The 21,522-nt window shown below is 45.4% G+C and overlaps 1 protein-coding gene across 1 annotated transcript in view; it reads right to left on the bottom strand.

The window, feature by feature from the left end:
* Nucleotides 1-458: 458 nt before the first annotated feature.
* LOC135564840 (protein kinase C beta type) overlaps nucleotides 459-21,522 on the bottom strand; it is a 189,820-nt gene continuing 168,756 nt past the window's right edge. Inside the window, exons 16-17 of the mRNA XM_065010900.1 lie at nucleotides 14,223-14,363; nucleotides 459-515 (exon numbers count right to left, since the gene is read on the bottom strand). Of these exons, the coding sequence (XP_064866972.1) occupies nucleotides 459-515; nucleotides 14,223-14,363 (198 nt within the window). The remainder of the gene's footprint in view (nucleotides 516-14,222; nucleotides 14,364-21,522) is intronic.

Below are 21,522 nucleotides of genomic sequence, written 5' to 3'. Positions count from 1 at the left end.
TAAGACCCTACATCTGTATGAATGTGTTTGTGTGTGAGTGTGCGCGTGTGTGTTGGTTAAGGAGTGTCTGTGTGTGTGTGTGTGTGTGTGTGTTGGTTAAGGAGTGTGTGTGTGTGTGTGTGTTGGTTAAGGAGTGTGTGTGTGTGTGTGTTCGTTAAGGAGTGTGTGTGTGTGTGTTGGTTAAGGAGTGTGTGTGTGAGTTGGTTAAGGAGTGTGTGTTGGTTAAGGAGTGTGTGTGTGTGTTGGTTAAGGAGTGTGTGTGTGTGTTGGTTAAGGAGTGTGTGTGTGTGTGTTGGTTAAGGAGTGTGTGTGTGTGTGTGTTGGTTAAGGAGTGTGTGTGTGTGTGTCCTAGCTCTCTGCACCCTCCTCCTCAGTAACAGAGGGTACTCTGGGTTAACGAAGGAGAACCCCTGGAACTCTTCCTGGTCCAGGTTCATGATGACCTCCTGGTCTGGGGGTCAGGACGGGGGGTGGCGGGTGAAGAAACGATCAAAGTTCTCTGCCTCGCGCCCGCACTGTGGGGGGGAGGAGAGGAGAGGAGAGGAGAGGAGAGAGGAGAGAGGAGGGAGAGAGGAGGGAGAGGAGGGGGGGAGGGAGGGGAGAGGAGAGGAGAGGAGAGGAGGAGGAGAGAAGAGGAGAGGAGGGAGGGGAGGAGGGGAGGGGAGAGGAGAGGGAGAGAGGAGGAGAGGAGGAGGGAGGAGAGGAGAGGAGAGGAGGAGAGGAGGAGAGGAGAGGAGGAGAGGAGGAGGAGGAGAGGGGGTGGGAGAGGAGAGGAGAAGGGTGGGAGAGGAGGAGAGGAGAGGGAAAGAGGGGAGGGAGGGGTGGGAGAGGAGGGAAGAGGGGAGGGAGGAGGAGGAGAGGGTGGGAGAGAAGGGAGAGGAGGGGTGGGAGAGGAGAGGGGGAGAGAAGACCGGTGGGAGAGGATGAGAGGAGAGGGGTGGGAGAGGAGGAGGAGAGGAGGAGGAGAGGGGTGGGAGAGGATGAGAGGGGTGGGAGAGGAGGAGAGGAGAGGGGGAGAGGAGGAGGAGAGGAGAGGAGTGGAGAGGGGCGAGTTGAGAGCATCCAAGAACAGACAATCAACCAATAGAAAAAGGAGACAGAACCCATGAGAGGAAGAGAAGGGTGGAAGGAGGTAAGGAGAGGTGGATGGATGGAGGTAAGGAGAGGTGGATGGATGGAGAGTAGGAGAGGTGGATGGATGGATGGAGGTACGGAGAGGTGGATGGATGGAGGTAAGGAGAGGTGGATGGATGGAGGTAAGGAGAGGTGGATGGATGGATGGAGGTAAGGAGAGGTGGATGGATGGAGGTAAGGAGAGGTGGATGGATGGATGGAGGAAAGGAGAGGTGGATGGATGGAGGTAAGGAGAGGTGGATGGATGGAGGTAAGGAGAGGTGGATGGATGGAGGTAAGGAGAGGTGGATGGATGGAGGTAAGGAGAGGTGGATGGATGGAGGTAAGGAGAGGTGGATGGAAGGAGGTAAGGAGAGGTGGCTGGATGGAGGTAAGGAGAGGTGGATGGATGGAGGTAAGGAGAGGTGGATGGATTGAGGTAAGGAGAGGTGGATGGATGGAGGTAAGGAGAGGTGGACGGATGGAGGTAAGGAGAGATGGATGGATGGAGGTAAGGGGAGAGAGGTGGACGGATGGAGGTAAGGAGAGGTGGACGGATGGAGGTAAGGAGAGGTGGACGGATGGAGGTAAGGAGAGGTGGATGGATGGAGGTAAGGAGAGGTGAATGGATGGAGGTAAGGAGAGGTGAATGGATGGAGGGTAAGGAGAGGTGGATGGATGGAGGTAAGGAGAGGTGGATGGATGGAGGTAAGGAGAGGTGGATGGAAGGAGGTAAGGAGAGGTGGATGGAAGGAGGTAAGGAGAGGTGGATGGAGGGAGGTAAGGAGAGGTGGATGGAAGGAGGTAAGGAGAGGTGGCTGGATGGATGATGGAAGGATGGTGAAATGATGCTGGCACCACAGAAGGCAGTAATGATACATACCAACACTCAAAAGTGTGTGTGTGTGTGTGTGTGTGTGTGTGTGTGTGTGTTTTACACTGTGAGGAACATGTTATCAGAGACAACAGAGGAGCAGGAAGCTGCTGTAGAATCACACACACACACACACACACACACACACACACACACACACACACACACACACACACACACACACGAAGACCCAGCAGAATATAGGACAGCTGTATAAAAAAAAACTCTGCTCAGAAAATCCCTTTAACAGCAGTGCGGCCTCCGGCTGTGCGTGCGTGTGTAGTGTGTGTGTGTGCGTGCGTGTGTAGTGTGTGTGTGTGTGTGTGAGCGTGCGTGTGTAGTGTGTGTGTGTGTGTTTCCGTGTGCTTTCAACATGACATCATCATGATTGTACTCTAGTTGTGGTTCACCTGATTCTGACGCCGCTGGACCGTAGAAATACTACGTATGGAACGGACTTAAGCCGTTCCACACACACACACACACACACACACACACACACACACACACACACACACACACACACACACACACACACAGCCACACACACACACACACACACACACACACACACACACACACAGCCACACACACACACACAGCCACACAGCCACACACAGCCAAACAGCCACACACACACACACACCACACACACACACACACACACACACACACACACACACACAGCCACACACACACACACACACACACAGCCACACACACACACACACACACATACACACACACACACACACACACACACACACACAGCCACACAGCCACACACAAAAGGCAGGCAGGCAGGCACACAACCCGTGACCCTGCTGCGCTGCCGCTGGGCCTCGTGGGTAACGGGCCTTACTCAGTGGTGAACCCTGACCAGGCCTCGATACGTGCGTGCGTGTGTGTGTGTGTGTGTGTGTATATCTGTGTGTGTGTGTGTGTGTCTGTGTGTGTGTGTCTGTGTGTGTCTGTGTGTCTGTGTGTGTGAATTGAGGCGAGAGCTTTTCTCTGTCCTCACAGACCGTCCTGTCCACTACCATCAGCATCACAGTTCCTATGGCGACAGCAGGGCAGAAACACGATGCATGATTACCCATGATGCATGATTACCCACGATGCTGCAGTGAGGAAAGGCTGTACAGGGGGAACCATTCCAGAGAGAGAGAGAGAGAGAGAGAGAGAGAGAGAGAGAGAGAGACAGAGAGAGAGAGAGAGAGAGAGAGAGAGAGAGAGAGAGACAGAGAGAGAGAGACAGAGAGAGAGAGAGAGAGAGAGAGAGAGACAGAGAGAGAGAGAGACAGAGAGAGACAGAGAGAGAGAGAGACAGAGAGAGAGAGAGACAGAGACAGAGACAGAGAGAGAGAGGGATTAGAGGGAGATAAAGAGATAGAGGGGGAGGGGAGAGAGAGAGAGAGAGAGAGGGATTAGAGGGAGATAAAGAGATAGAGGGGAGGGAGAGAGAGAGGGAAGATAGAGTGATAGATGGGGAGAGAGACAGGAAGATAGAGAGATAGAGGGGGAGGAAGAGAGGGGAGTTTTGTTCCTGCTGTATTTCCTAAGTGTAGTTTTGTTCCTGATGTATTTCCTAAGTGTCATTATGTTCCTGCTGTATTTCCTAAGTGTCATTATGTTCCTGCTGTATTTCCTGGGTGTCATTATGTTCCTGCTGTATTTCCTGGGTGTCATTATGTTCCTGCTGTATTTCCTAAGTGTAGTTTTGTTCCTGCTCTATTTCCTGGGTGTCATTATGTTCCTGCTGTATTTCCTAAGTGTCACTATGTTCCTGCGGTATTTCCTGGGTGTCATTATGTTCCTGCTGTATTTCCTAAGTGTCATTATGTTCCTGCTGTATTTCCTGGGTGTCATTATGTTCCTGCTGTATTTCCTAAGTGTCATTATGTTCCTGCTGTATTTCCTGGCTATAGTTTTGTTCCTGCTGTATTTCCTGGGTGTCATTATGTTCCTGCTGTATTTCCTGGGTGTCATTATGTTCCTGCTGTATTTCCTAAGTGTAGTTTTGTTCCTGCTCTATTTCCTGGGTGTCATTATGTTCCTGCTGTATTTCCTAAGTGTCATTATGTTCCTGCGGTATTTCCTGGGTGTCATTATGTTCCTGCTGTATTTCCTAAGTGTCATTATGTTCCTGCTGTATTTCCTGGGTGTCATTATGTTCCTGCTGTATTTCCTAAGTGTCATTATGTTCCTGCTGTATTTCCTGGGTGTCATTATGTTCCTGCTGCATTTCCTGGGTGTAGTTTTGTTCCTGCTGTATTTCCTGGGTGTCATTATGTTCCTGCTGTATTTCCTAAGTGTAGTTTAGTTCCTGCTGTATTTCCTAAGTGTAGTTTTGTTCCTGCTGTATTTCCAAAGTGTAATTTTGTTCCTGCTGTATTTCCTAAGTGTAGTTTTGTTCCTGCTGTATTTCCTGGGTGTAGTTTTGTTCCTGCTGTATTCCAAAGAGTCATTATGTTCCTGCTGTATTTCCTAAGTGTCATTATGTTCCTGCTGTATTTCCTAAGTGTCATTTTGTTCCTGCTGTATTTCCTAAGTGTCATTTTGTTCCTGCTGTATTTCCTAAGTGTCATTATGTTCCTGCTGTATTTCCTAAGTGTCATTATGTTCCTGCTATATTTCCTGGGTGTCATTATGTTCCTGCTGTGTTTCCTAAGTGTCATTATGTTCCTGCTGTATTTCCTAAGTGTCATTATGTTCCTGCTGTATGTCCTGGGTGTAGTTTTGTTCCTGCTGTATTTCCTGGGTGTCATTATGTTCCTAAGTGTAGTTTTGTTCCTGCTGTATTTCCTGGGTGTCATTATGTTCCTGCTGTATTTCCTGGGTGTCATTATGTTCCTGCTGTATTTCCTGGCTATAGTTTTGTTCCTGCTGTATTTCCTGGGTGTAGTTTTGTTCCTGCTGTATTTCCTAAGTGTCATTATGTTCCTGCTGTATTTCCTGGGTGTCATTATGTTCCTGCTGTATTTCCTAAGTGTAGTTATGTTCCTGCTGTATTTCCTAAGTGTCATTATATTCCTGCTGTATTTCCTAAGTGTCATTATGTTCCTGCTGTATTTCCTAAGTGTCATTTTGTTCCTGCTGTATTTCCTAAGTGTCATTTTGTTCCTGCTGTATTTCCTAAGTGTCATTATGTTCCTGCTGTATTTCCTAAGTGTCATTATGTTCCTGCTATATTTCCTGGGTGTCATTATGTTCCTGCTGTGTTTCCTAAGTGTCATTATGTTCCTGCTGTATGTCCTGGGTGTAGTTTTGTTCCTGCTGTATTTCCTGGGTGTCATTATGTTCCTAAGTGTAGTTTTGTTCCTGCTGTATTTCCTGGCTATAGTTTTGTTCCTGCTGTATTTCCTGGGTGTAGTTTTGTTCCTGCTGTATTTCCTAAGTGTCATTATGTTCCTGCTGTATTTCCTGGGTGTCATTATGTTCCTGCTGTATTTCCTAAGTGTAGTTATGTTCCTGCTGTATTTCCTAAGTGTCATTATGTTCCTGCTGTATTTCCTAAGTGTAGTTTTGTTCCTGCTGTATTTCCTAAGTGTAGTTTTGTTCCTGCTGTATTTCCTGGGTGTAGTTTTGTTCCTGCTGTATGTCCTGGGAGTCATTATGTTCCTGCTGTATTTCCTAAGTGTCATTATATTCCTGCTCTATTTCCTAAGTGTCATTATGTTCCTGCTGTATTTCCTAAGTGTCATTTTGTTCCTGCTGTATTTCCTAAGTGTCATTTTGTTCCTGCTGTATTTCCTAAGTGTCATTATGTTCCTGCTGTATTTCCTAAGTGTCATTATGTTCCTGCTATATTTCCTGGGTGTCATTATGTTCCTGCTGTGTTTCCTAAGTGTCATTATGTTCCTGCTGTATTTCCTAAGTGTCATTATGTTCCTGCTGTATGTCCTGGGTGTAGTTTTGTTCCTGCTGTATTTCCTGGGTGTCATTATGTTCCTGCTGTATTTCCTGGGTGTCATTATGTTCCTGCTGTATTTCCTGGCTATAGTTTTGTTCCTGCTGTATTTCCTGGGTGTAGTTATGTTCCTGCTGTATTTCCTAAGTGTCATTATGTTCCTGCTGTATTTCCTAAGTGTAGTTTTGTTCCTGCTGTATTTCCTAAGTGTAGTTTTGTTCCTGCTGTATTTCCTGGGTGTAGTTTTGTTCCTGCTGTATGTCCTGGGAGTCATTATGTTCCTGCTGTATTTCCTAAGTGTCATTATATTCCTGCTGTATTTCCTAAGTGTCATTATGTTCCTGCTGTATTTCCCAAGTGTAGTTTTGTTCCTGCTGTATTTCCTAAGTGTAGTTTTGTTCCTGCTGTATTTCCTGGGTGTCATTATGTTCCTGCTGTATTTCCTAAGTGTAGTTTTGTTCCTGCTGTATTTCCTAAGTGTCATTATGTTCCTGCTGTATTTCCTAAGTGTCATTATGTTCCTGCTGTATTTCCTAAGTGTAGTTTGTTAAGTAATTGTAAGATGCTTCTTTTAGTAAAAGATACCTTGGTCTCAATAGGACTCCTAAGTTTAAAAATAAAGGTGAACTCTCTCCCTCTCTTTGTCGGTCTATTTCGCTCTCTCAGCAGGTAGCACAACTAAACAACAGGAGGTCTGACGTCTCTGACAGCTACAACAGAGGGAGAGAGAGAGGGAAAGGGAGAAGGAGATAAAGATGGAGAGAGAGAGAGAGAGAAGAGAGATAGAAAAAGAGAGAAAGGGAGAGAAAGGGAGAGTTTTGAGAGAGAGAGAGAGAGAGAGAGAGAGAGGGGGAAGAAGGACTGGACTCATTAGGCTCTGTTCTGACAGATCCTGCCTTCCAACCTTTTGATGGAAAACAAGGTGGAGCTGACACACACTGGCCACACCAGTAAACAACAACAAGGTGGAGCTGATACACACACTGGTCACACCAGTAAACAAACAACAACAACAACAACAAGGTGGAACTGATACACACGCTGGTCACACCAGTAAACAACAACAACAACAAGGTGGAACTGATACACACACTGGTCACACCAGTAAACAACAACAACAACAAGGTGGTACTTCACACGCTGGTCACACCAGTAAACAACAACAACAACAAGGTGGAACTGATACACACACTGGTCACACCAGTAAACAACAACAACAACAAGGTGGTACTGATACACACGCTGGTCACACCAGTAAACAACAACAACAACAAGGTGGAACTGATACACACTCTGGTCACACCAGTAAACAACAACAACAACAAGGTGGTCACTTATGTTCCTCACGCTGCCACACCAGTAAACAACAACAACAACAACAACAACAAGGTGTTCACGCTGGTCACACCAGTAAACAACAAACAACAACAACAACAACGTGGAACTGGTGTCAAGGTATGATTCCGCTGGTCACACCAGTAAACAACAACAAGGTGGTACTGATACACACGCTGGTCACACCAGTAAACAACAACAACAAGGTGGAACTGATACACACACTGGTCACACCAGTAAACAACAACAACAACAACGTGGAACTGATTACACACGCTGGTCACACCAGTAAACAACAACAAGGTGGAACTGATTCCACGCTGGTCACACCAGTAAACAACAATAACAAGGTGGAACTGATACACACACTGGTCACACCAGTAAACAACAACAACAACAACAAAAACGTGGAACTGATACACACGCTGGTCACACAGTAAACAACAACAAGGTGGAACTGATACACACGCTGGTCACCAGTAAACAACAACAAGGTGGAACTGATACACACGCTGGTCACACCAGTAAACAACAACAACAACAAGGTGGAACTGATACACACGCTGGTCACACCAGTAAACAACAACAACAACAAGGTGGAACTGATACACACGCTGGTCACACCAGTAAACAACAACAACAACAACAACAACAAGGTGGAACTGATACACACGCTGGTCACACCAGTAAACAACAACAACAAGGTGGAACTGATACACACGCTGGTCACACCAGTAAACAACAACAACAACAAGGTGGAACTGATACACACGCTGGTCACACCAGTAAACAACAACAACAAGGTTTTGATACACATGCTGGTCACACCAGTAAACAACAACAACAACAAGGTGGAAATGATACACACGCTGGTCACACCAGTAAACAACAACAAGGTGGAACTGATACACACGCTGGTCACACCAGTAAACAACAACAACAACAACAACGTGGAACTGATACACACGCTGGTCACACCAGTAAACAACAACAAGGTGGAACTGATACACACGCTTCACACCAGTAAACAACAACAAGGTGGAACTGATACACACGCTGGTCACACCAGTAAACAACAACAAGGTGGAACTGATACACACGCTGGTCACACAAGTAAACAACAACAATTTCAAGGTGGAACTTTTGACACGCTGGTCACACCAGTAAACAACAACAACAACAAGGTGGAACTGATCACACGCTGGTCACACCAGTAAACAAAACAACAACAAAACAACAAGGTTACTGTTCCACGCTGGTCACACCAGTAAACAACAACAACAACAACAACAACAACAAGGTGGAACTGATACACACGCTGGTCACACCAGTAAACAACAACAACAAGGTGGAACTGATACACACGCTGGTCACACCAGTAAACAACAACAACAACAAGGTGGAACTGATACACGCTTCAACAACAACAAGGTGGAACTGATACACACGCTGGTACACCAGTAAACAACAACAACAAGGTGGAACTGATACACACGCTGGTCACACCAGTAAACAACAACAACAACAACAACAACAAGGTGGAACTGATACACACGCTGGTCACACCAGTAAACAACAACAACAACAACAACAACAACAAGGTGGAGCTGATTACGCTGGTCACGCAGTCAACAACAACTAGGTGGAACTTCACACGCTGGTCACACCAGTAAACAACAACAACAACAACAAGGTGGAACTGATACACTGCTGGTCACACCAGTAAACAACAACAAGGTGGAACTGTTACACGCGCTGGTCACACCAGTAAACAACAACAACAACAACAACAACAAGGTGGAACTGATTCGCTGGTCACACCAGTAAAACAACAAGGTGGAACTGATACACACACTGGTCACACCAATAAACAACAACAACAACAACAACAACAACAACAACAACAACAAGGTGGAACTGATTGGTCACACCAGTAAACAACAACAACAACAACAACAAGGTGGAGCTGATACACACACGCTGGTCACACCAGTAAACAACAACAACAAGGTGGAACTGATACACACGCTGGTCACACCAGTAAACAACAACAACAACAACAACTAAGGTGGAGTTTTGATACACACGCTGGTCACACCAGTCAACAACAACAACAACAACAAGGTGGTACTGATACACACGCTGGTCACCAGTATACAACAACAACAAGGTGGAACTTCCACGCTGGTCACACCAGTAAACAACAACAACAACAAGGTGTACTGATACACACGCTGGTCACACCAGTAAACAACAACAACAACAAGGTGGAACTGATACACACGCTGGTCACACCAGTAAACAACAACAAGGTGGAACTGATACACACGCTGGTCACACCAGTAAACAACAACAACAAGGTGGAACTGATACACACGCTGGTCACACCAGTAAACAACAACAAGGTTACTGATACACACGCTGGTCACACCAGTAAACAACAACAACAAGGTGGAACTGATACACACACTGGTCACACCAGTAAACAACAACAACAACAAACGTGGAACTGATACACACGCTGGTCACACCAGTAAACAACAACAGGTGGAACTGTACACACGCTGGTCACACCAGTAAACAACAATAACAAGGTGGAACTGATACACACACTGGTCACACCAGTAAAAACAACAACAACAACAACAACGTGGAACTGATACACGCTGGTCACACCAGTAAACAACAACAAGGTGGAACTGATACACGCTGGTCACACCAGTAAACAACAACAAAACTGATACACGCTGGTCACACCAGTAAACAACAACAACAACAAGGTGGAACTGATACACACGCTGGTCACCAGTAAACAACAACAACAACAAGGTGGAACTGATACACACGCTGGTCACACCAGTAAACAACAACAACAACAACAAGGTGGAACTGATACACACGCTGGTCACACCAGTAAACAACAACAACAAGGTGGAACTGATACACACGCTGGTCACACCAGTAAACAACAACAACAACAAGGTGGAACTGATCTCACACGCTGGTCACACCAGTAAACAACAACAACAACAAGGTGGAGCTGATACACATGCTGGTCACACCAGTAAACAACAACAACAACAAGGTGGAAATGATACACGCTGGTCACACCAGTAAGCAACAACAAGGTGGAACTGATACACGCTGGTCACACCAGTAAACAACAACAACAACAACAACAACAACGTGGAACTGATACACACGCTGGTCACACCAGTAAACAACAACAAGGTGGAACTGATACACACGCTGGTCACAACAACAACAAGGTGGAACTGATACACACGCTGGTCACACCAGTAAACAACAACAAGGTGGAACTGATACACACGCTGGTCACACCAGTAAACAACAACAACATCAAGGTGGAACTGATAACACGCTGGTCACACCAGTAAACAACAACAACAACAAGGTGGAACTGATACACGCTGGTCACACCAGTAAACAACAACAACAACAACAAGGTGGAACTGATACACACGCTGGTCACACCAGTAAACAACAACAACAACAACAACAACAACAAGGTGGAACTGATACACACGCTGGTCACACCAGTAAACAACAACAACAAGGTGGAACTGATACACACGCTGGTCACACCAGTAAACAACAACAACAACAAGGTGGAACTGATACACACGCTGGTCACACCAGTAAACAACAACAACAACAACAACAAGGTGGAACTGATACACACGCTGGTCACACCAGTAAACAACAACAACAAGGTGGAACTGATACACACGCTGGTCACACCAGTAAACAACAACAAGGTGGAACTGATACACAAGCTGGTCACACCAGTAAACAACAACAAGGTGGAACTGATACACACACTGGTCACACCAGTAAAAACAACAACAACAACAAGGTGGAACTGATACACACGCTGGTCACACCAGTAAACAACAACAACAACAACAACAACAAGGTGGAACTGATACACACGCTGGTCACACCAGTAAACAACAACAACAACAACAACAACAAGGTGGAACTGATACACACGCTGGTCACACCAGTAAACAACAACAACAACAACAACAACAACGTGGAAGGTGGAGCTGATACACACGCTGGTCACACCAGTCAACAACAACTAGGTGGAACTGATACACACGCTGGTCACACCAGTAAACAACAACAACAACAACAAGGTGGAACTGATACACACGCTGGTCACACCAGTAAACAACAACAAGGTGGAACTGATACACGCGCTGGTCACACCAGTAAACAACAACAACAACAACAACAACAAGGTGGAACTGATACACACGCTGGTCACACCAGTAAACAACAACAAGGTGGAACTGATACACACACTGGTCACACCAATAAACAACAACAACAACAACAACAACAACAACAACAACAACAACAAGGTGGAACTGATACACACACTGGTCACACCAGTAAACAACAACAACAACAACAACAAGGTGGAGCTGATACACACACGCTGGTCACACCAGTAAACAACAACAACAAGGTGGAACTGATACACACGCTGGTCACACCAGTAAACAACAACAACAACAACAACAAGGTGGAGCTGATACACACGCTGGTCACACCAGTCAACAACAACAACAACAACAAGGTGGTACTGATACACACGCTGGTCACACCAGTATACAACAACAACAAGGTGGAACTGATACACACGCTGGTCACACCAGTAAACAACAACAACAACAAGGTGGTACTGATACACACGCTGGTCACACCAGTAAACAACAACAACAACAAGGTGGAACTGATACACACGCTGGTCACACCAGTAAACAACAACAAGGTGGAACTGATACACACGCTGGTCACACCAGTAAACAACAACAACAACAAGGTGGAACTGATACACACGCTGGTCACACCAGTAAACAACAACAAGGTGGTACTGATACACACGCTGGTCACACCAGTAAACAACAACAACAACAAGGTGGAACTGAAACACACGCTGGTCACACCAGTAAACAACAACAAGGTGGAACTGATACACACGCTGGTCACACCAGTAAACAACAACAACAACAAGGTGGTACTGATACACACGCTGGTCACACCAGTAAACAACAACAACAAGGTGGAACTGATACACACGCTGGTCACACCAGTAAACAACAACAAGGTGGAACTGATACACACGCTGGTCACACCAGTAAACAACAACAACAACAAGGTGGAACTGATACACACGCTGGTCACACCAGTAAACAACAACAAGGTGGTACTGATACACACGCTGGTCACACCAGTAAACAACAACAAGGTGGAACTGATACACACGCTGGTCACACCAGTAAAAACAACAACAACAAGGTGGAACTGATACACACGCTGGTCATACCAGTAAACAACAAACAAGGTGGTACTGATACACACGCTGGTCACCAGTAAACAACAACAAGGTGGAACTGATACACACGCTGGTCACACCAGTAAACAACAACAACAACAAGGTGGAACTGATACACACGCTGGTCTCACCAGTAAACAACAACAACAACAACAACAACAAGGTGGAACTGATACACACGCTGGTCACACCAGTAAAGAACAACAACAACAAGGTGGAACTGATACACACGCTGGTCTCACCAGTAAACAACAACAACAACAACAACAACAAGGTGGAACTGATACACACGCTGGTCACACCAGTAAACAACAACAACAACAACAACAAGGTGGAACTGATACACACGCTGGTCACACCAGTAAACAACAACAACAACAACAACAAGGTGGAACTGATACACACGCTGGTCACACCAGTAAACAACAACAACAACAACAACAAGGTGGAACTGATACACACGCTGGTCACACCAGTAAACTGCAGTTCTCCATGAACATTCCTTTCACTCATACGTTCGCAATAACCATCACCATCATCATCACTACCAACATCATCACCATCCTCACCATCACCATCATCATCACTACCATCATCATCACCATCCTCACCATCACCATCATCATCACTACCATCATCATCACCACCACCACCACCACCACCATCATCATCACCACCACCACCACCACCACCATCATCATCATCATCATCACCACCATCATCACCACCATCATCATCACCATCCTCACCATCACCATCACCATCACTACCATCATCATCACCATCCTCACCATCACCATCATCATCACTACCATCATCATCACCATCCTCACCATCACCATCATCATCACTACCATCATCATCACCACCACCACCACCACCACCACCATCATCATCACCACCACCACCACCACCACCATCATCATCATCATCATCACCACCATCATCACTACCATCATCATCACCATCCTCACCATCACCATCACCATCACTACCATCATCATCACCATCCTCACCATCACCATCATCACCATCATCATCACCATCCTCACCACCACCACCATCATCATCAACATCACCAACATCACCATCATCACCATCATCACCAACATCACCATCACCACAATCACCATCATCACCAACATCACCATCATCACCACCACCATCATCATCATCATCATCACCACCATCACCACCACCATCACCACCATCATCACCACCATCACCATCATCACCATCACCACCATCATCACTACCATCATCACCATCACCATCACCATCATCATCATCACCATCATTACCATCATCATCATCACCACCACCATCACCATCATCATCACCATCATCATCACCACCACCATCATCACCAACATCACCATCATCACCACCACCATCATCACCATCACCATCATCATCATCACCACCATCACCACCACCATCATCACCATCATCATCATCACCATCATTACCATCATCATCATCACCACCACCATCACCATCATCACCATCATCATCACCACCACCATCATCACCATCCTCACCATCATCATCATCACCACCACCACCACATCATCATCGTTAGAGGCTCCATAGAGAGAGACAGGGGGGGGCGGGAGACTCACAGCTTTGGGTTTGAATGGCGGTTGTACTTCCTTGTTCTCCAATTTGTCCCAGTCCATATAGCGGAAGAACCCGTGGTCCCTGATGTCTCGCTCCCCCTCCGGACCACAGCCGAGACGCTTCCCAGGGTGCTTGGTCATCAACTAGGAACAGGGAGGAGGTTAGAGGTTAGAGGCTCCATAGAGACAGGGAGGGGGTTAGAGGTTCCATAGAGAAAGGGAGGGGGTTAGATGTTAGAGGCTCCATAGAGACAGGGAGGGGTTAGAGGTTAGAGGCTCCATAGAGACAGGGAGGATGTTAGAGGTTAGAGGCTCCATAGGGACAGGGAGGAGGTTAGAGGCTCCATAGAGACAGGGAGGGGGTTAGAGGTTCCATAGAGAAAGGGTGGGGTTAGAGGCTCCATAGAGACAGGGAGGGGGTTAGAGGCTCCATAGAGACAGGGAGGGGTTAGAGGCTCCATAGGGACAGGGAGGGGGTTAGAGGCTCCATAGAGACAGGGAGGGGGTTAGAGTCTCCATATGGACAGGGAGGGGTTAGAGGCTCCATAGAGACAGGGAGGGGTTACATAGAGACAGGGAGGGGGGTAGAGGTTAGAGGCTCCATAGAGACAGGGAGGGGGTTAGAGGCTCCATAGAGACAGGGAGGGGGTTAGAGGCTCCATAGAGACAGGGAGGGGTTAGAGTCTCCATATGGACAGGGAGGGGTTAGAGGCTCCATAGAGACAGGGAGGGGTTACATAGAGACAGGGAGGGGGTTAGAGGTTAGAGGCTCCATAGAGACAGGGAGGGGTTAGAGGCTCCATAGGGACAGGGAGGGGTTAGAGGCTCCATAGGGACAGGGAGGGGGTTACATAGAGACAGGGAGGGGGTTAGAGGTTAGAGGCTCCATAGAGACAGGGAGGGGTTTAGAGGTTAGAGGCTCCATAGAGACAGGGAGGGGGTTACATAGAGACAGGGAGGGGTTAGAGGTTAGAGGCTCCATAGAGACAGGGAGGGGTTAGAGGTTAGAGGCTCCAGAGGGACAGGGAGGGGTTACATAGAGACAGGGAGGGGTTAGAGGTTAGAGGCTCCATAGAGACAGGGAGGGGGTTAGAGGTTAGAGGCTCCATAGAGACAGGGAGGGGGTTACATAGAGACAGGGAGGGGTTAGAGGTTAGAGGCTCCATAGAGACAGGGAGGGGTTAGAGGTTAGAGGCTCCATAGAGACAGGGAGGGGTTAGAGGCTCCATAGGGACAGGGAGGGGGTTAGAGGCTCCATAGGGACAGGGAGGGGTTAGAGGCTCCATAGGGACAGGGAGGAGGTTAGAGGTTCCATAGAGACAGGGAGGGGGTTAGAGGCTCCATAGGGACAGGGAGGGGTTAGAGGCTCCATAGGGACAGGGAGGGGGTTAGAGGCTCCATAGGGACAGGGAGGGGTTAGAGGTTAGAGGCTCCATAGAGACAGGGAGGGGGTTAGAGACTCCCATATGGACAGGGAGGTGGTTAGAGGCTCCATAGAGACAGGGAGGGGGTTAGAGGCTCCATAGGGACAGGGAGGGGTTAGAGACTCCATAGAGACAGGGAGGGGTTACATAGAGACAGGGAGGGGTTAGAGGTTAGAGGCTCCATAGAGACAGGGAGGGGGTTAGAGGTTAGAGGCTCCATAGAGACAGGGAGGGGTTAGAGGTTAGAGGCTCCATAGAGACAGGGAGGGGGTTAGAGGCTCCATAGGGACAGGGAGGGGGTTAGAGGCTCCATAGAGACAGGGAGGGGGTTAGAGGTTAGAGGCTCCATAGAGACAGGGAGGGGTTACATAGAGACAGGGAGGGGTTAGAGGTTAGAGGCTCCATAGAGACAGGGAGGGGGTTAGAGGCTCCATAGGGACAGGGAGGGGGTTAGAGGTTCCATATGGACAGGGAGGGGTTAGAGGCTCCATAGAGACAGGGAGGGGTTACATAGAGACAGGGAGGGGTTAGAGGTTAGAGGCTCCATAGAGACAGGGAGGGGGTTAGAGGCTCCAGAGGGACAGGGGGGGGTTAGAGGCTCCATAGAGACAGGGAGGGGTTACATAGAGACAGGGAGGGGGTTAGAGGTTAGAGGCTCCATAGAGACAGGGAGGGGTTAGAGGCTCCATAAGGACAGGGAGGGGTTAGAGGCTCCATAGAGACAGGGAGGGGATTAGAGGTTAGAGGCTCCATAGAGACAGGGAGGGGTTAGAGGTTAGAGGCTCCATAGAGACAGGGGGGGGGTTAGAGGCTCCATAGGGACAGGGAGGGGGTTAGAGGCTCCATAGGGACAGGGAGGGGTTTAGAGGCTCCATAGAGAAAGGGAGGGGGTTAGAGGTTAGAGGCTCCATAGAGAAAGGGAGGGGTTAGAGGTTAGAGGCTCCATAGAGACAGGGGGGGAGTTAGAGGTTAGAAGTTAGGGGGGACAGAGATGGAGAGAATACACAGTACTTTACATAGAACCAGATAACACAGTACTTTACATAGAACCGGATAACACAGTACTTTACATAGAACCAGATGGACAGATAACACAGTACCTTACATAGAACCAGATAACACTGTACTTTACATAGAACCAGATGGACAGATAACACAGTACTTTACATAGAACCAGATAACACAGTACTTTACATAGAACCAGATAACACAATACTTTACATAGAACCAGATAACACAGTACTTTACATAGAACCATATAACACAGTACTTTACATAGAACCAGATAACACAATACTTTGCATAGAACCAGATGGACAGATAACACAGTACTTTACATAGAACCAGATGGACAGATAACACAGTACTTTACATAGAACCAGATAACACAGTACTTTACATAGAACCAGATGGACAGATAACACAGTACTTTACATAGAACCAGATAACACAATACTTTACATAGAACCAGATAACACAGTACTTTACATAGAACCAGATAACACAGTACTTTACATAGAACCAGATGGACAGATAACACAGTACTTTACATAGAACCAGATAACACAATACTTTACATAGAACCAGATGGACAGATAACACAGTACTTTACATAGAACCAGATGGACAGATAACACAGTACTTTACATAGAACCAGATAACACAGTACTTTACATAGAACCAGATGGACAGATAACACAGTACTTTACATAGAACCAGATACCACAATACTTTACATAGAACCAGATAACACAGTACTTTACATAGAACCAGATAACACAGGACTTTACATAGAACCAGATAACACAGTACTTTACATAGAACCAGATAACACAGTACTTTACATAGAACCAGATACCACAATACTTTACATAGAACCAGATGGACAGATAACACAATACTTTACATAGAACCAGATGGACAGATAACACAGTACTTTACATAGAACCAGATGGACAGATAACACAGTACTTTACATAGAACCAGATGGACAGATAACACAGTACTTTACATAGAACCAGATAACACAGTACTTTACATAGAACCAGATAACACAATACTTTACATAGAACCAGATAACACAGTACTTTACATAGAACCAGATAACACAGTACTTTACATAGAACCAGATAACACAGTACTTTACATAGAACCAGATAACACAGTACTTTACATAGAACCAGATAACACAGTACTTTACATAGAACCAGATAACACAGTACTTTACATAGAACCAGATAACACAGTACTTTACATAGAACCAGATGGACAGATAACACAGTACTTTACATAGAACCAGATAACACAGTACTTTACATAGAACCAGATAACACAGTACTTTACATAAAACCAGATGGACAGATAACACAGTACTTTACATAGAACCAGATGGACAGATAACACAGTACTTTACATAGAACCAGATAACACAGTACTTTACATAGAACCAGATAACACAATACTTTACATAGAACCAGATAACACAGTACTTTACATAAAACCAGATGGACAGATAACACAGTACTTTACATAGAACCAGATGGACAGATAACACAGTACTTTACATAGAACCAGATAACACAGTACTTTACATAGAACCAGATAACACAATACTTTACATAGAACCAGATAACACAGTACTTTACATAGAACCAGATAACACAGTACTTTACATAGAACCAGATAACACAGTACTTTACATAGAACCAGATAACACAGTACTTTACATAGAACCAGATAACACAGTACTTTACATAGAACCAGATAACACAGTACTTTACATAGAACCAGATAACACAGTACTTTACATAGAACCAGATGGACAGATAACACAGTACTTTACATAGAACCAGATAACACAGTACTTTACATAGAACCAGATAACACAGTACTTTACATAAAACCAGATGGACAGATAACACAGTACTTTACATAGAACCAGATAACACAGTACTTTACATAGAACCAGATAACACAATACTTTACATAGAACCAGATAACACAGTACTTTACATAGAACCAGATGGACAGATAACACAGTACTTTACATAGAACCAGATGGACAGATAACACAGTACTTTACATAGAACCAGATAACACAGTACTTTACATAGAACCAGATAACACAATACTTTACATAGAACCAGATAACACAGTACTTTACATAGAACCAGATAACACAGTACTTTACATAGAACCAGATAACACAGTACTTTACATAGAACCAGATAACACAGTACTTTACATAGAACCAGATGGACAGATAACACAGTACTTTACATAGAACCAGATAACACAGTACTTTACATAAAACCAGATGGACAGATAACACAGTACTTTACATAGAACCAGATGGACAGATAACACAGTACTTTACATAGAACCAGATAACACAGTACTTTACATAGAACCAGATAACACAATACTTTACATAGAACCAGATAACACAGTACTTTACATAAAACCAGATGGACAGATAACACAGTACTTTACATAGAACCAGATGGACAGATAACACAGTACTTTACATAGAACCAGATAACACAGTACTTTACATAGAACCAGATAACACAATACTTTACATAGAACCAGATAACAGTACTTTACATAGAACCAGATAACACAGTACTTTACATAGAACCAGATAACACAGTACTTTACATAGAACCAGATAACACAGTACTTTACATAGAACCAGATAACACAGTACTTTACATAGAACCAGATAACACAGTACTTTACATAGAACCAGATAACACAGTACTTTACATAGAACCAGATGGACAGATAACACAGTACTTTACATAGAACCAGATAACACAGTACTTTACATAGAACCAGATAACACAGTACTTTACATAAAACCAGATGGACAGATAACACAGTACTTTACATAGAACCAGATGGACAGATAACACAGTACTTTACATAGAACCAGATAACACAGTACTTTACATAGAACCAGATAACACAATACTTTACATAGAACCAGATAACACAGTACTTTACATAGAACCAGATGGACAGATAACACAGTACTTTACATAGAACCAGATGGACAGATAACACAGTACTTTACATAGAACCAGATAACACAGTACTTTACATAGAACCAGATAACACAATACTTTACATAGAACCAGATAACACAGTACTTTACATAGAACCAGATAACACAGTACTTTACATAGAACCAGATAACACAGTACTTTACATAGAACCAGATAACACAGTACTTTACATAGAACCAGATAACACAGTACTTTACATAGAACCAGATAACACAGTACTTTACATAGAACCAGATAACACAGTACTTTACATAGAACCAGATAACACAGTACTTTACATAGAACCAGATAACACAATACTTTACATAGAACCAGATGGACAGATAACACAGTACTTTACATAGAACCAGATAACACAGTACTTTACATAGAACCAGATGGACAGATAACACAGTACTTTACATAGAACCAGATGGACAGATAACACAGTACTTTACATAGAACCAGATAACACAGTACTTTACATAGAACCAGATGGACAGATAACACAGTACTTTACATAGAACCAGATGGACAGATAACACAGTACTTTACATAGAACCAGATGGACAGATAACACAGTACTTTACATAGAACCAGATAACACAGTACTTTACATAGAACCAGATAACACAGTACTTTACATAGAACCAGATAACACAGTACTTTACATAGAACCAGATAACACAGTACTTTACATAGAACCAGATAACACAGTACTTTACATAGAACCAGATGGACAGATAACACAATACTTTAATTAGAACCAGATGGACAGGCAGATGTGTGTGTTCTGTAATTTACTGATATAGGAGGGATAGAGGAGATAGGAGGGATAGAGGGAGTTAGGGGGAGAGAGAGAGTGAGATAGGAGTTAGAGGGAGTTAGTGGGGAGAGAGGGAGATAGGAGGGATAGATGGAGTTAGGGGGAGAGTGAGATAGGAGTTAGAGGGAGAGAGGGAGATAGGATGAGGGAGAAGGAGATAGGGAGCTAGGAGGAGAGAGAGAGGGAGGGGAGGGAAATAAGGGGAGAGAGAGGGAGATAGGGGAGAGGGAGGAGTTTAGGGGAGGGGAGAGGAGGAGAGTGGTAGAAGGGTAGGGAGAGGAGGAGAGAGAGAGAGAGGAGAAGAGAGAGGGAGAGGAGAGGAGAGAAGAGGAGAGGAGAAGAGAGAGGAGAGGAGAGAGGAGTGGAGAGGAGAGGAGAGGAGAGGAGAGGAGAGGAGAGGAGAGGAGAGGAGAGAAGAGAGAGGGAAGATAGCATCACGTCTGGCTGGCGCTAAACCTCTCTGACATTTCCTCCCCTTTATGTTCTGAGAGCCCCCACTGGATTATCAATGGAATGAGGGCTTCTATTTTATATCCTCTTCAATCCCCCTGTGACTGTGTGTGTGTGTGTGTGTGTGTGTGTGTGTGTGTGTGTGTGTGTGTGTGTGTGTGTGTGTGTGTGTGTGTGTGTGTGTGTGTGTGTGTGTGTGATGGAAGTGGGTACTGAAGGGTAACGGTCGAGGACGAGACTGAGGTTTGATTGAGAGGATGGACTCTGCTTTGCTGGATAACTGAGCTGTGTGTGTGTGTGTGTGTGTGTGTGTGTGTGTGTGTGTGTGTGTGTGTGTGTTTAGAAGATGCATAAGCAGAGTATAAGGACGACTGACAGAGAAAAGCTCCTCTTCAGAACGAACACTGCAGAAGGACAGAGGAGAGGAGACATACTGCATTTCATTATCCAACCTCCTCCCCCTCATTTCCTCCCCTCTCTCCCTCCCCAACCTCCCCCTCCTCTTCTCTCCCTCCCTCCCCAACATTACTCCCCTCTCTCTCTCCCCAACCTCC

This window comes from Oncorhynchus nerka, linkage group LG26, assembly GCF_034236695.1.
Source record: "Oncorhynchus nerka isolate Pitt River linkage group LG26, Oner_Uvic_2.0, whole genome shotgun sequence".
Taxonomy (NCBI): domain Eukaryota; kingdom Metazoa; phylum Chordata; class Actinopteri; order Salmoniformes; family Salmonidae; genus Oncorhynchus; species Oncorhynchus nerka.
The sequence above is the reverse complement of the archived record's forward strand: the minus strand, read 5'-3'. Positions and strand labels throughout refer to the sequence as shown.